Source organism: Simochromis diagramma, unplaced genomic scaffold (genome assembly GCF_900408965.1).
Source record: "Simochromis diagramma unplaced genomic scaffold, fSimDia1.1 OVJJ01000205.1, whole genome shotgun sequence".
NCBI classification, from domain to species: domain Eukaryota; kingdom Metazoa; phylum Chordata; class Actinopteri; order Cichliformes; family Cichlidae; genus Simochromis; species Simochromis diagramma.
The window spans coordinates 16,884,466-16,901,426 of record NW_024386782.1 but is presented as its reverse complement, the minus strand read 5'-3'; the positions used below and the strand labels follow the sequence as shown (position 1 = coordinate 16,901,426).

The following is a 16,961-nucleotide window of genomic DNA, read 5'->3' as shown; positions in this document are numbered from 1 at the left end:
ATGAATCAAACTTTGGAAGCTACATATTCCCTGCAGCTATATCTTTTGGGGCAAAAGGAGCAGACTACCTAACACTGGACACTACATTTTAAACTGAGTGAACATTGAACAATATAAATTACAAATAACAATAAGGTGTAACAACTAGTGTCAATATGCTGATCCTCGTCTAGCCATGTTTGAAGCTATTCCGGGAACTCCAGAATGAGGAACTCCTCCTCATTGCAGTCTGCAGGGTTTCATTATCTCAGTTATTGCAACACGTCCAACTTCAGCAGGAGCTGAACTTTAATTTATTGGCTCCAACAGTTTTCCCTCTGAGTTTATTACACACCAGCAGCCTCAATTTATAGTAAAGTGAATGATCGTCTCCGAGGTGAGTTGTGCTCATTTGTATATAAACAACAATAGTCACTTCATTAATTACTCAGAATGATCTATTATCCCAGACATGGAGAAAGGACCTGTAAGGATCGTTAACGATAATTGATGTGTGTGTTCTTTGTCAACTACACAGAAGATTACACTGAGGTACCGCCAGAAGCTTTCTTGATCATTTCTTACAATATAATGTCAGCATTTAAAACTATTTGTTTATTCTTACAGATTCCTTCCCTCTGAAAATACAGAAATGACCATGGTGCGTCACGTATTCATCTATTTTATTTGTAAAAATGCTGATATTTTTGTTGATATTATTTTTTAATGTGATGACAGGCAGGTCTCAACATTTGCCGCTCTCTCCTGACAGCTGGTGGCGGGGGAGAGTGAGCAGGGAGGATCGCTGACACAGCAAGGTCCTCACCCCAGATGGAAAAAAAAGTTTGCAGTCCAGTATTTTTAGGTTGTTTCTAAAGAGTGGAGCAATGACATTTACCTGCAATTGTTTTTCAGTCCACAGACAGTGCAGTGTGAGGTAAGTGGATAAAAAAGCTTACTTTGTCACTCAGCAACACAGACATGTAATAAACTAAAAAATATCCTAGATAAAGCCATGCAATTAGACTGGAATAAGTAAAAAATAAAAGGAGTAATCAGATATGGCCTCTTCTACCTCACAGCTCTGCTGTGCAAGAAGTCCGAAGGTGTACGAGCTGTGCAAAGCTTTTCATTCAATCATTATGTTCTGTGATATGTTTAATGAATCACACACTGTATGTGTTTCTTTTCACAGCCATCTGTCAAGGACTGATCACTGAAATGATTATAGCGGAGTAAAGTGAAAGAGCGAAAGGCTGGATCATAAAGAAATACATGAAACATGAAAAGATGAAAAAGCAGACGAGGTGGAATTTTTGGCAGAGGAAATAACATCCTGTATGAGGGAGCTGGACTAATGTCAGTCAAACAGAAAATTTTTGAAAATGTTTTTTAAAAGTTAGCAGAGAGCAGCAAAAAAGTAGAGAGAGACGAAAGCGTCAGAGCATAAAAGAATCTATAAGAAGGGAGCTGTGCACAGAGCAAGACACTGTATATAAGGAGGAAGGGAGAGACAAACTGCTGCATGACCTTTCATATTTTTATCCTAAAGCTAAATCAAAGCCATCCATACAAAGTAAGTGGAAGGAGACGAAGGAGGACAGGCAGGCAGAGCACAGTGTCGAGCAGAATGTGAATCCACCAAGCGGAGGGCGAGCTGTCCTGTCCTCTTAACTGATGACTCTTTAATGAAGCGTGAGCTCCACTCCTCCCAAATCCAAACAAAGAAACCAGACTTCACTACAACAAAGCAGTGGTACCTCACTGCTCATTGTGACAGCTACAGATTAGCGATTTTATAAAGACACGTAATGAGATTTTTTTTTTTGCTTGTAAAAGAGGCAACTTAATAAAAGCCAATTACTCACAGACAAGCTGAGAATCAGACTGTTGTTTACCATCCGAGTGAAAAATGAGGTTTCGTCTGCACTGTGTCATCTTGGCAGAAGATGAGTTTAGAATTTATCACCTTTTACAAGACCCAAAGGCTGCGTTCACTTCAACCCTTCAATGGTGTAATAGCTTTATTTTTCCTTTTGATCGTCATAACTGACCTTGTTATTACTGACAGCTTTTTACCTGAAACTTGGCTTCGAATGGAGAAAGCGCAGAAGCTCTTCAATTTGTCAGCTGTCAGTAGGAACGATACTGTGATAAAAAAGGACTGAAAATGTATTCACCTGATTTGATATACTGAACTGCACCATCATAATGTTACATTACACAACAGCGTGCCATGCAAGTAATCATTTGTAGCACATTTGTATACACGGATGTCTCTTTTGCATATATGATAGCAGATAATGTATAGCACCGATTCATCCTGCAGCCAGCTCATGACAGCTTTGTAAATATGCACTCAGCTTATTGTGAAAGCATGTCTACCTAATATAGATGGTTGCTGTTTGTAACGTGTTCCAATTAAACCCTAGAAATCATCATTCAAAATGTAGAGATTTTTCAGAAGCCTGTTTCTAGCCCTCTACTCCAAATGTCAGTGCTAAAAAGGCTTTGATGTGTGCATCCATCGGCTCTATATGCTTCAGGCGAGGTCTCAGGCATTAGCACCTGTGTATGTCAGTGTTGGGGGCTCTGATGGTGAGGAAGATAACGCAGTCATTCTGGCTCAGAGCTAAAAAAGACAGCAAAAAAAGCTCAGATACCGTGAGTCATTCTCAGATTCACTGCTTCATTAAACTGGGTTAGCATGGCCGTGTGAACTTGAATTATAGATTTGGTACAGCAGAGAACATGCTTGCTTCTGGCCGACTACAAGATGGGAAACTGTTATTTTCAGTAACGTACATTAGCAAGTAATGAGCTGTAGCATGCACTATTGCTTTATATTAAGTGCTGCTGTGCTCCCTGACTGTTACCTCATCAGTTAAATAAAGCCAGAATAATACGGTAAAATTAAATAATAATAAATATTGGTACTTTATTTTATTTTTGGTATTTTAATATTTTGGTGTCAAATCCCAGCAGATAGTGGATGGTGGGTAGAGAGTGAACTAGTTTGAATGCCATCATGGAGCTAGCACGTACGAAAGACCATTTACAGCAAGCCAGATTTAAAAAAAAAACAAAAAAACTACATGAGTGGATTTATAAACTTGGTTTATTGATTACTGCCAATATTGCACATCTTCACCTTGTTCATATTTCTCAAGGACTTAAACTGTGACTTAGTGAGATTTTGGGAAACTGTGATAGACCTTTCTCTTTTCATTTTGGCACAATAAAGAAAAATAGAGTAGAACTACTGAGCTCGTTTCAGTTCTAAAATTATATTCTTGCATTTACAAATAAACCACGATGCTGGAACTTGGTGCAGCCTCAGTTCATCTGTCTGAAAATGGTCATTTTGCTTCTCTCCCTTTAAGCAGCTAAAATGGCTTAAGCCGACTTCTTCTGACTGGTTGTTCCTTGTAAACAGAAGGTTTACACAGCAGGTGAGTGAGGCTGCTGTGCTCACGGCGAGAGCTGTGTGCCTGACATGACCATGTTACGGATATCCTTGATAAACCTAAAACCTAAGCTTTCTGCTCATAGGGATTACTTGCACACATGCTCATGATAAGCATCCAGTCAAACCACAACTGTTTGAGTCTAACTAAGGTGAAGTGCAACTGTTTCCTCTTATTAAGTCTTGGGACTGTGTAATACAGAAAGTAACTGCAACATGGATAAAAATAGAATTCTTTAAATCCTGGAATTATCAGACTCTGTTAAGAGTTAAACCTCACAGCAGCTTGCAAATGAAACAGCTAGGACAACAAACCCACTTTTAAAACTGGCAAATCGCTAACAAACAAAGTATAAAAAAGACAAAGGGATCAACAGAGCAAAACAACACACAAATACGTACAGTACATACTCAGCATTTATGAAGTCCTTTCTAAACAGCCTAAAGTAAATCTACCAGCAAATACTTTTTCTTCATAACTAACGATACAAGGCAATTTAAATGATTCAATTAATTCAATTCAATTCAATTCAATTTTATTTATATAGCGCCAAATCACAACATAAGTCGCCTCAAGGCGCTTCATAGATACAGAGAAAAACCCAACAATCATATGACCCCCTATGAGCAAGCACTTTGGCAACAGTGGGAAGGAAAAACTCCCTTTTAACAGGAAGAAACCTCCGGCAGAACCAGGCTCAGGGAGGGGCGGCCATCTGCTGCGACCGGTTGGGGTGAGAGAAGGAAGACAGGATAAAAGACATGCTGTGGAAGAGAGACAGAGGTTAATAACAGATATGATTCAATGCAGAGAGGTCTGTTAATACATAGTGAGTGAGAAAGGTGACTGGAAAGGAAAAACTCAATGCATCATGGGAATCCCCCGGCAGCCTACGTCTATTGCAGCATAACTAAGGGAGGATTCAGGGTCACCTGGTCCAGCCCTAACTATATGCTTTAGCAAAAAGGAAAGTTTTAAGCCTAATCTTGAAAGTAGAGATAGTGTCTGTCTCCCGAATCCAAACTGGAAGCTGGTTCCACAGAAGAGGGGCCTGAAAACTGAAGGCTCTGCCTCCCATTCTACTTTTAAATACTCTAGGAACAACAAGTAGGCCTGCAGAGCGAGAGCGAAGTGCTCTAATAGGGTGATATGGTACTACAAGGTCATTAAGATAAGATGGGGCCTGATTATTTAAGACCTTGTATGTGAGGAGCAGGATTTTGAATTCAATTCTGGATTTAACAGGAAACCAATGAAGGGAAGCCAAAACAGGAGAAATCTGCTCTCTCTTTCTAGTCCCTATCAGGACTCTTGCTGCAGCATTTTGGATTAGCTGAAGGCTTTTCAGCGAGTTTTTTGGACATCCTGATAATAATGAATTACAGTCGTCCAGCCTGGAAGTAATAAATGCATGAACTAGTTTTTCAGCGTCACTCTGAGACAGGATATTTCTAATTTTAGAGATGTTGCGCAAATGGAAGAACGCAGTCTTACATATTTGTTTAATATGTGCATTGAAGGACATATCCTGGTCAAAAATGACTCCAAGGTTCCTCACAGCGTTACTGGAGGCCAAGGTAATGCCATCCAGAGTAAGAATCTGGTTAGATACCATATTTCTAAGATTTTCAGGGCCGAGTACAATAACCTCAGTTTTATCTGAATTAAGAAGCAGAAAGTTAGCGGCCATCCAGGTCTTTATGTCTTTAAGACATTCCTGCAGTTTAACTAATTGGTGTGTGTTATCTGGCTTCATGGACAGATAGAGCTGGGTGTCATCTGCATAGCAGTGAAAATGTATGCTATGTCTTCTAATGATGCTGCCTAAGGGAAGCATGTATAGTGTAAACAGAATTGGTCCTAGCACTGAACCCTGTGGAACTCCATAATTAACCTCAGTGTGTGAAGAGGACTCTCCATTTACATGCACAAACTGGAGTCTATTAGATAGATATGATACAAACCACTGCAGCGCAGTACCTGTAATACCTACAGCATGTTCTAATCACTCTAATAGGATATTATGGTCGACAGTATCGAATGCTGCACTGAGGTCTAGCAGGACAAGCACAGAGATGAGTCCACTGTCAGAGGCCATAAGAAGATCATTTGTAACCTTCACTAAAGCTGTTTCTGTGCTGTGCTGAGCTCTGAAACCTGACTGAAACTCTTCAAATAAACCTCTGCAGATGATCTGTTAGCTGTTTGACAACTACTCTTTCAAGGATTTTTGATATGACAGGAAGGTTGGAGATTGGCCTATAATTAGCTAAGACTGCTGGGTCTAGAGATGCTTTCTGAGTAAAGGTTTAACTACAGCCAGCTTGAAGGCCTGTGGTACATAGCCGATCATTAGAGATAGGTTGATCATATTTAAGATCGAAGAATTAATTAATGGCAGGACTTCTTTGAGCAGTTTTGTAGGAATGGGGTCTAAAAGACACGTTGATGGTTTGGAGGAAGTAGAGATTTGGCTTTTTTAATAGCACGCAGTATAAGTAATTCCAGTTTCCCTACTATAAAGTCAATAAATAAGCCATGCACTGTTATTAACTCCCACAGAAAAAGCTCAATATCTACAAAGTGGTTTGTAGAAGAAAGTTTTCATCAAAACCTCCTTCAGAGAAATATCTATAATCCACTCAGAATACTAAATTAAAAACACAATATTGTGGATTTAAAGGGGAGAGTTTTGTCTGAACAATCCACTGTTAAATACGCAGCATTTCAAGGTTCTGTCACCTCATATTCAAAGAATCCCAAAGGAAGAGGAAACACTGTGAATGCCTGTCAGTTTTCAGAAATTTAAAAGCAGAGAGGACAAACAGACATGCAGAATCAAGTTGGTCTCAGCAATATTGCCAGAAAGCACCAAGAAGCAAGCATTTCCTTCCTCCCCTTATATCCTAAAAAAGTGTCTCTGGTGGCTGAGAGTGCATAAAATGTCACTGCACTGGTGAGGAAGCAGAGAAGCAGCTGCACATCTGGCTGCAGTGGCCAACTTCCATTTTGACTACACATTAATCTAACGCAAAAACTGTGAGCCCTGATGCTTCACGTGCTCCTCCAACGAGTCATGATTCATTTTTCAGGGCTTGCAAGTAACTAACTCCGTGTGGCCCGAATCTGAATTCTTAATACAGCAGTGTAAACGCTACTCCAGCGTGTAATTGGGAATCCAGTCAGTGAGCCAGAATGATTCTGGCACAGATGTCCGCAGCACCGATGAAAAAATGTCTTAGTTATGTACATCTGCAAAGTTGACTGTACATCTGTGAGCACATGAAACTGAAACAGAACATACAGGAGATCTGAATGAAAAACAAGACGAAGGCTTTCTGTGAGTATAACTCCTGACTCATCAGGCAAGAGAATAACCGAAGCATGATGTTTTAAGCTGTATGCCGTGCTATGTGTAAGGAAACTGTGTAAAAACTGCAATGCTGTGACTGCTCTCTGCTGTTTATATAATGGTAAATTGTATATCTCTGTCACATCGAAGATTGAATGCAGTCTGTGTGAAATTGCAAGCTTCTGTTTGTTGTTAGACTTTAGCGCAGCCTAATTGACTGATACATGTGACGCTTCTGATTTCAAAGTATAGCGTTGCATGGAAAAGGAATGTTGATCAAAACACGGATGTGATGAGTTTGTTTTTTCATCTTTACCCTATTCAGGAAAAAGAAAAAACACGCTGACTGTTTTTTTCATTGGTTTTTTTGCCAACTGATGTAAATTTCTCATTGTAGGGTTGTAACTGTATCAAGTGAATGGCACAGATAAGTACTTTACCAGTGAAACAAGGTTAATGTGATACCTGATACGGCAGCCACTCAAGAGCGGGTTGTTTGCTGTTGGTTAAGATGCTCCATGCATTTTTGAACAATGTCCATCCTTGAGTCTTTCTTCGTTCCGTTTTCAGAGTGATAATGACACAGCTGGATTTACTCAAGCAGAAAAACAGCTGTGATGAAGAGGCTCTCATTAGCAATCCTTCTGTTCAGGATGTAGGCCTGATCTGACGCTTCTCTTCTGAACATATAATCAGCAGGGCTGCGGGCTGCAGGGTAAGCACGACCTGAAATGCAGGAAGAAGGATGTTTCCCTCTTCCTGCACATGAAGTATCAGTCTAGACTGGCAAAAATAATATATTACAAAGAAATAACCTTTTTTTTTTTGGAACAGGTTTTTGTTTGTAGAGAAAAGCAAAAAAAATGCAACAGCTGATTTTCTTTTCCATTACATCATCTGAATCCATATGGGATTTCCATATAAATGGCTTTCTTCTCAACCCAGATCCTTATCTCTTTATTCTGCAGCCAAGAGATGAATCCTTCCTTCATTTATCTTTAATTGGATTTCCAATATAAACTTGTTATCCATCAGAGATCCCTTCGTGCCTCCCTCCTCGCATTCAACTTTTCAGCAAGTGACATTAGATGCTCTGCTAGGCTGCTTCATTATTCATCAAACTGACTCACAGCCAAAGAAAAATGTAACAAAACTAGAATGAACGTCCTCTGAAAGATTCCTTTGGCTTTTTCTTTCATTTATTCCACACTCATTTGGATTCACTTTAACACCATCCCACTGTAAATTTGAGGCAGAGTTTAAAGACATAATGCTTGATAAAGGTGGGTAGAATCAAAGTAACACCCTCAGACATCACATCATTATCAGCTTGAACCAATACCAGCCTGCCCCAGTATGTCTGAAAGCTTAAGCAGAACATTGTTATTAAAGGCATTGTATATATAAAACCCCCATTCTAATAAACTCGGGACATTTGTAAAATGTAAATAAAAACTAAACCATTTGCAAATCTCATAAGCCCATATTTTATTCATGGTAGAAGACAGAAAACATCAGATCTTTAAAATGAGAAAATGTACAATTTCAAGAAAAATAAAAGCTTATTTATAGCCACAAAGTTTTTGTACACTAGAACGCAACAAAAAGAAAAAATCCATCTAACATCATTAGCCAACACTAGCATTATAAAATACACTGAATGACCCTGATATGTTACAGTAGAACAACTGATACTGAGCTCATGATCATGAAAACTACTGCTGCAGTTTGCTCGCCTCTGCTCAAAACCTTGAATAATGAAGCTCAGACTACAGCAAACACAGAAGTGTGATGAAACAAATCTTACTTATAGAACTTTTAAACCCCTCATGGAAAAACGAACCACAAAATTGAATGCATGAAGGCCACGAAAGAAAACACAATGTTTGCCAACGTGAATTGGCCAACACCAACTCAGATGTTTAAATAATCCAACCAGCTCATAAAGACAAAGTGAAATCATCAGTGCACTCCCCAAAAATATGTTCAATGAATACAGTAAGTAACTGAGGTTTCAGGAAAATAGTCACCTTACTTGGAGGAAAGATTATCCCCTCGCTCGGTTATTTCTCCAAAGTGGCAATACTGTATGCAAAACGAGGGCTGTTGAGGACTTTGTTTTATTCACATCTATCATGCAGGTACAATGAAAGAGAAATTTTTTATATGTAGCTTGTAGGAGATGTACTTAGGCCACATGAATAAACACCTTATTTAATAAAAGAACTTTTCATTAACTGGCACGTACCACAATGTAAAAGTGAACACAGTTCCCCATTGATTTATTCTATGCTAATTTATATATTTTTTTATTGTTCTTCTAAGACCTGCACTTTATGTAGGTAAAAAAGAGGGACCATTTTTTAATGCAAAGATCTAACACAAACTTAAAATGAATGTGAATGTGTTATGTTTACATGAAAGTTCAAATAAACTCAAATCAATGATTAATTGTGACAAATAACTGTGATCTCAATATAATTGTTATTATCATTTTGATCATAATCATACATACAAACATATTATGTGCTGATTCTATAATGTTTAAACTCTAATACAGTTTTATTATTAATGTAATATTACTGAGGATATCATTTGCCCAATGAACAGATTTTTGAAGCTATATTCCGTTGTGCATTTATTCTCTACCTCTTCTTAAGAGCTTATTATGTATGAGTGAGGTTATTTCTGTGCTTTGTCTGATGTTTGACCCCAAGAGAGTCTCAAGCAGCAAGGGGAGAAAGAGAAAATTATCAGTCAAAGACGGAAAACAATTAACGGGCTCAAGCCTCCCACACTTGAGTCCCTGCTTGGATATGGAGTCAACTCACCTTACGCTGTCAGTATCTGTGTGTGGGAGAGTGAGACTGGCAGGGTCTACAAGTGAGCCAGCCAGATGTCCCAGGTTCTAACAGCTTGGCAGAAAACGAATCAAGGCCTTTATTGCACTCAGCATCAGACACTGCTGAATACTGAAGTGCGTGGGCGAGTGGAGACAGGGGGGGTAACTTAACTGCCATCACAGCCATGATAACGAAGGAAATTAAAAACTTGAGTACAGGTTTAACAGGAGGCAACACCACAAAGAAGAAGGTGTGATCTAAACGCAGCACACAAAATACCCCCAAAACCCCACTAGCAATATACTTTGCTAGCCACGGCTTCTTTTTTGCACAGTGCCAATGAGTCTGACTGACGTTACAAGTTGCTGGAGAAGTTTAAGTTAATATTAAAAACAGTGAACTGGTTTTTGTAGTTTTGATGCAATTTTCGCATTGACATAATTAAAGTCCAATATGGCACAAACACAAACTACACCCAAAGTATCCAGAACTATTTCTTCCTCCCAGGAACTCCAAAGAACTAAAAGCTTCCTTCGGGCCACTGACTGCAGTCCCAAACTGCGACATGCAAATTTAGACAAATCAGTCCACTGATGGTAGAATTTTACAAAAACATATAGTCAGAACTTGACTTTCTTTATCTCTTTTTTGTGTCTGTCTGAAAGATTGTACACACACTCTTAGTGACAGGGTGATGGTGGCCCTCTGACAAAACTTTGACAGTCTGGCACCTTCCTTCCAGGCTGTTTGGATGCATTTATTAGCCTTTTAGAACACTACCACTGTGAAACAACCTCTAGTTCTGTGCATTAATTGACTAAACTTGGCTTGACTTGGTGTGTAAAATGTTCATAAAGTGACCATGACACCAGCTGTGCTATAAAACTAAGTTGAAAACAAATTTCAAATTGATCTTGATGGTGAATGCTAAATGGTCTGGTTCTTGAATTCAAAGTGCTTTATACTACAAGTAATGTGATCAGCTGAATGATGTCACTTACTGCAAGTCTCCTCTGCCTCATCGGACCCATCCGGACACTCTGGTTCCCCGTCACAGCGCCAGCGTCCTGGGACACACTGCCCATTCAAACAAGCAAACTCTGCTGGGGCACATGTTTTCCTGGCTGCTCAGACAGAGAAGCACAGACAGAGCAGAAAAGAATCAAGACAGGATGTTAGAAAAATAGTTAAAGCCATATATAGTCTGCAGCAGAACTTGATTTCTGTCATGAAATTGGTAGAGTTATCATAATCCCTGCAATTATTCCCCTCATCAGAGATCAGTCTCATCATTTCTTACATTATTCCTGTGCAGTTCTCTATAGTGCATGCTCTCCTTCCAGATATCCTCCACTAATTATCTACACTTTCCCCATTTTCTTGACTTTTATTCATTGCACTGCCTCTCCCTCCGCGTTCTTCCTCCCCCTCCCTCAATCTGCTGATCTCCAAAAACAGTCTAATCTCTCCTTCAGGTTTTCCATCACAGAGCAGTGAAATGGATGTTGATTGCCGAACACTACAAGCTCAGGGAGGTTAAACCTTTTACCTCGCAAACCTGTTTACGATGGAAAGTTACACGCCAGCAAGGCCACGGGCTGATAAACATGTCAGGCGTGCTGAGAATTGGAAATCAAAAAAAACACGAGTCAGGAAAAAAGGCCTGTTTAAGCAAGAAGAAGAAAACTTTCACCAACAGCCGAGAGCTTTTTACTGTTACCATCCAAAAAACTCTCATCAACTTTGTTTAAAGTGTAACGTAAAACATGAACTCTTGACACAGATACACACACACACATAAAATACAAATTTTTAAAAAGTACTCTCCACTCGTAGCACCTAAGCTGCTAGTATTGCAAGAGAGTCGGATACAGGCAGAGGGCAGAGCCATTCAATTTCTTCAGCTGGACCTGTGCTACAGTCTAATAAATCACTGGCTAAAAGCCCTCAGCTGCGATCTGTGGTGCTGTTACACTGCCACGACTGTTTCAAAGCTGGCTCCCATGTTGGCACTGATGTTTCAAATTAGATATAGCATTTAGAGTTGTCCTGGGAGCTTAAATCTAGCTGAGGGGCTGTAAAGAAATAGAGAAAGATTTTTCAAAAGGCTTTCCTAGCAGTGCTCCTACTACTGCAACTTCTTTCTTGACCTTGGTTTTATTTGCTGTCGTCAAACATTGGGCAAAAAAGGTTTCTCTTGATGTCCGACATTTCCTTCTCTATGCCACAGCTATAACAAACCTTTAGGTCAAACACTGTGAAGGACTTCAACTTCAGCTCCTGCACCACGAGCAATATGCTTGTAGTTCCAATAAAGAGGTAAGATGAGTCTTTAAATTTAAACCTCTCTTTGAGCATGTGTAAATAATATCCTGCTGTTTCCCGGCAAAATGAAATTCGCAAATTGTTGGGGAGCAATGGTAGAGGAGCAAGAGTAACATTTAAACTGCAAGCACATTCCTGGGACACACTGCATTACTTTACAATGTATTGCATCATGTACTGTAATGTAGCATCATGCATTGTATACTGAGCAGTGTGCAATTTGCATGCTCGGTCCTGTGTGTGCACTTTTATGGATGACAACCTGTGAAGTATTATATTATTTAAATTTACCACCAGATGCTGTCTGTGTCCTTTACAAATTCACTTTGGGAGAAAAGGTGGATTTTATCTTAGTGCTGACACTGATATGCACACTTACCATTGTGCTGAAGAGTGTATGTTACTCAGGATAAACTATGGCAGTGCCTGAATATTTCATAGTATTCATTTGAGGGGTAGGTGTTCAATGTTGTTTTTCACAACCCATCAGAGCAGCGTGCAGCAGGTTGACTGCACACCCACCTCAAAGCAGTCAGCTGTCACCAAGAAGCACTTAAATAGGAACCTGCTTGTCTCTAATGTATTGTAATTGTAAAACCTGTTAATTACCCCGTTCTCCGATTTCTCCTGTGCCTATAGTCGGCGTCAAACCAGTAACAACTCAACCCTGCTGACGTTATTAGAGGAAATTATTAAGTGTGTAACAGGGTCGCTCCAATAAACATGCATTTCAGCAGTGAGTGTGTTTATCACAGACCGCTGTCTCATTAACTTGAAAAAATTCTAAATTAACATTCGTTCTCGCCTTTTCTTGCAAAACGTTATGAGCTGACCCTATTACATTACTGAGAGAAACACTCCCCTTTCTCCACGACTCCCCCTCTCTACTGCTTTTGTTCTTTCAACCCTAGGTCGTTCCTTCCTTTTTTCTCAGCTTGTGTAAATCCCAGGCCTCTAAGTTTACCACAAAACAAAGCAAAAACCCTTTGATGGTTATTTTTCTTGAGTCGCTTAAAGTGTGCTGGTTTTCCAGAGCGGTGCTTAAGTAGCTTAAGTGACACACGAGTCCTCATTAGTAATGTGGGCTTTCACTAAAGGTGAAGACAGACAATATGTGGCAAACAGGGGATTGCGATATCCTTTTAACCCATCTTCCCCTCAAGTGTATAAACTCATTAGCAGTGTGCGCACATCACTTTTAAAGATGCAAACTGTGTGCTTCCTGCAACACACATGCATATTTCTAAAATATATCATCACTCATGTAGGTTTGGCAGGGTAAAGAAGGAAAAGGAACACACAGGGTACCCACGGGCACAATACAAGCTTTAAAGGTACCACACCTCCTGCGACAGAATAATTAGACTCATAAGATCTTCCCTACAAATCCTCGAAAAAGCCACAGCACGGTGAATGTTTTATTCAGTACCAAGTTGAACATTTTTAACTTCCCAAACAAACCTTTCATTCCTCTGCATTCAAATCTCTGGATGGGTATTAATATCGTGTTAATTAGTTTGACTCCCGTGAGATGAACGAAAAGAAAGATGGGGCAGGATGAGAGCGTAAGGTTCTGTGGTATGCTGGTTAAGGGTGTGCTTAAGACTGTTTTTGATCGCATGACAAAGTCTTTGAAAATCTCACACTGATCCAGTATGTGGCCCCTCCAGGTCAAGCGTGCCCATGTCATGCAGTTTCTTGCTGAGATGCTGAGCTTCTTACTCAGTACAACTGAGCCTGCGACTCATTTCAGTCAAGGTCTACAGGGGCCATGGTTCACTTGGCAATAATTACTTAGGCCAGCTCATGCCATCTGCTTGGAATGACTTTCTGCTTTAATTAGGAAACATTTTAAAATGTTAGGCTCGTGGGGCGTGGGGACCATGAGGGTGGGCTGAAGGGGAAAGTGACAAGGGAATCAGAAGGAGGTAGGCCATTAGATGGAAAGCTGAGAAATAACAAGTGAATAATAGCGACAAAGACTAATGGTGACAAACAATAATAATGCTTTATGGATTCCTAATGGACACTGTTTACTGTATAGGAACAGGCAATATTACTGTACTGCATTTGCCAAAGAAAGCACTTACTGAACTTAAATCCCCTTGACATGAATTACACACAACTACTCACATGCATTGCAGAGCTACACGCTGAAAACAGTACATCTCTTTGTTTAAGTATAAATGGCAGACAATTACACAGAGGCACGCCTCTCGTGCATCTGAGAAAATTCAAAAACAAAAGCAATCCAGTGTCGTTTGATTCTCGTGTCGTGAGCATTACAAATGGGACGTGACACAGGGAGAATGAAGGTGCTGTACAGGGGAGTTCACCCAGCCATGTTATGTCTCCTAGAGGAGGTACAGTGGGAAGGAGCTCTACGCTCTGGCAAACCCACCTGGAACCTCCTCCTCTGAGGCTGATGTTGTCAACATTTCACTGCTCCAGTTCCTTTTCATCTTTCTTAAAAACCATTCAAGTGGATGTGTTTGGCAGGCCTCTATGGAGTATTGGTTTTGCTGTTACATTTGGCTGATGCTGAGCCTTATATGAATAAGATATAAGTCAGTTTGGCTCACTGCTGATGTGACTGATATGTGATTTTCCTCAGCGGTGGGGGTGTTAGTGTATAAATTGCAATGAAATATGCTTTATCATGCCTTGAGGAGCTTCTACCAAGCTTTAAACTTTTTTTTTTTTCTTTTTTTTTTTTTTGCTTTTAATGTAAGATAGCTACATGGCTAAAAAGATAGCAACGACATGGTTGGTCACTCAACTGGCCCAACATGTTGGCCTGGAAAGGATTTCCCCCCTCTTTGTGTTCTTATTTCAATTTTAAATTTTAAATTCCATCTCCAGGCAACATCTTTTACCTGCAAAACTAATAGTATTTTTGTTACCCGAGTGTCATGTCAGTGCTGTCATGTTAGCATCTCAGTTTAACAAGCTAAAAGTTCACATAGCTGGATAAATAAGCATTTAGATTTTAGATTCTGAAATTACAAGGCTATTGAGCACTGTTGGCTAATGGCTAAGTAAAGCTTCATGCAGTTGCTAGCATAGTAATAAACTCTTTCTATTCTCCCTTTAACTCTTCTTATTGTCAATTTCACAAATGAACGGCATGACTATATTGTGAGAATCAGGCCAGATCTATAGATTATCTAGATTAATATAGCATTTGAGACTTCATCTCGTGGACGGCACATTTAGCCACCACCATGTTGGATTTTTTAGAACGATATGTGACAATATTTGGTTGAGAGGGCGCTTCCCAGCTTGGCTACCAAGCTGCATCTAGAAGCTGTACAGGTGCAGAGATGCACATATTGGCTAACTAATGCTAAAATACTAACAAAACACTAGAATTTCACTCACAGAACTCACAAAACTGAGTCACAAACTATACCACACAAGCCATGTTATTAGTCAAATCTGCTGGAAAAGCTACAAAATTTAATTCAAGTATCCACATATATGATTTTTAAAGGGCTCCATAGAGGTTAAAACAATTTTAACATGGAAGTCTATGGGGATTGACCACCTTTCGGGGCCAGCCTCAAGTGGCACGTAGAGGAACTGCAGTGTTTGGCGCTTCTGCACTGGCTTCTGCTTGTTGTCATGTAGCAAACATGAGACAATCATCACCAGACAGTCTCATTACTAAAAACACTTGGCTGGTAAAGAAGCTAATCTTTCTTCAGCAAAATCGAGCATGGCACAGACTTTGTGTTAGAGACCTGACAGGTTAAAAACTGTTTAATATCTGATCTTACTGTGTAAGCGATTTGTATTTTCACATGTACCTCTGTTGGAAAATTGGGAAGAAAAGTGTAGCTTCAGCAGATATGTGATAACATCTTATAACCCCAATTCAAAAAAAGACCAGACACTATATGAAAAAAATTAAATAAATACAGAACTCAAAGATCTGCAAAAATCTCATGAGCCCATATTTTATTCACAATAAAATATAAAAACACCAAATGTTTAAACTGAGACATTTTACTTTTTCATTGAAATATTAGCTAATTTTGAATTTGATGTCTGCAATATATTTTAAAAAAAAAATGAGACATGGCAACAAAAGACTGGAAAAGTAAGTGGTAATTTAAAAAAGTAAACAGCTGGGCAAACATCTTGCAACTAATTAGGTTAATTAGTAACAGGTCAGTAACATGACTGGGTATAAAAAGAACATCTTAGAAAGGACAAGCTTCAAAGATCCAGTTTACAAAAAGCTGGATGTCCTTGGTCTTCGTGCCCCCAGGATGGTTTTATGGTCCTGCAAACGCATCTGTTCACATATACTTTTCAGCCAGACAGAGACAACCACCCGAGACTCTCTCCGGTGCAATTCTCCAAGATCCTGACTGCACGTTGTCGGATGCAGGTGACTTGAGCGACTGCTGAATGTTGACTGATTGACAAGTGGGCTGGAACAGAAAAGGGGGCGACAGCGGAGTTCACCAGAGCGCCACCAAAAAAACTTCAGAAGAAATACAGTATGAAAAACACAGACAGTGGCTGCAGTGCACACTTTTAATAGCTTTTAACACTCGGTTTCACTTCAGCTCTTTATATGTTATAACTTTGCTTTCCTTCGCGACTGACTGACGTACCAACAACAGCAGTAACATCAGTGGCCCAAAGACCGGTTGTAACACATACTTTTTACACTGCTTCCAACTGACAACAGAGCCCAGTGCAGGCAGACGGGCAGTCCCTGGAGTGGAGCGGACAGCGAACGCGGTACCTTTGCTCGACCATATAATCGGCTTCAGGAAGCTCAGCGGTAACAATAAGGCTGATTTTGCCATGGAAATTACTGCATGTGCTCAGGAACCGTTTGTTTGTGAAACACAGCTCACTGTGACATCTACAAATGCAGTTTATGCAAATGCAGGCTCTAACGTGTAAAGAAGAAGCCATATGTGAACATGATCCAGAAATGCTGCTGTCTTCTCTGGGCCAAAGCTCATTTAAAATAGA

The 16,961-nt window shown here is 39.8% G+C and overlaps 1 protein-coding gene across 3 annotated transcripts in view; it reads right to left on the bottom strand.

The window, feature by feature from the left end:
* Positions 1 to 16,961, bottom strand: part of LOC120727829 (low-density lipoprotein receptor-related protein 8-like) — an 81,607-nt gene that overhangs the window by 42,056 nt on the left and 22,590 nt on the right. For all 3 annotated transcript variants that reach the window (XM_040022370.1, XM_040022369.1, XM_040022371.1), the window contains exon 3: positions 10,643 to 10,765. In XM_040022370.1, the coding sequence (XP_039878304.1) occupies positions 10,643 to 10,765 (123 nt within the window). The remainder of the gene's footprint in view (positions 1 to 10,642; positions 10,766 to 16,961) is intronic.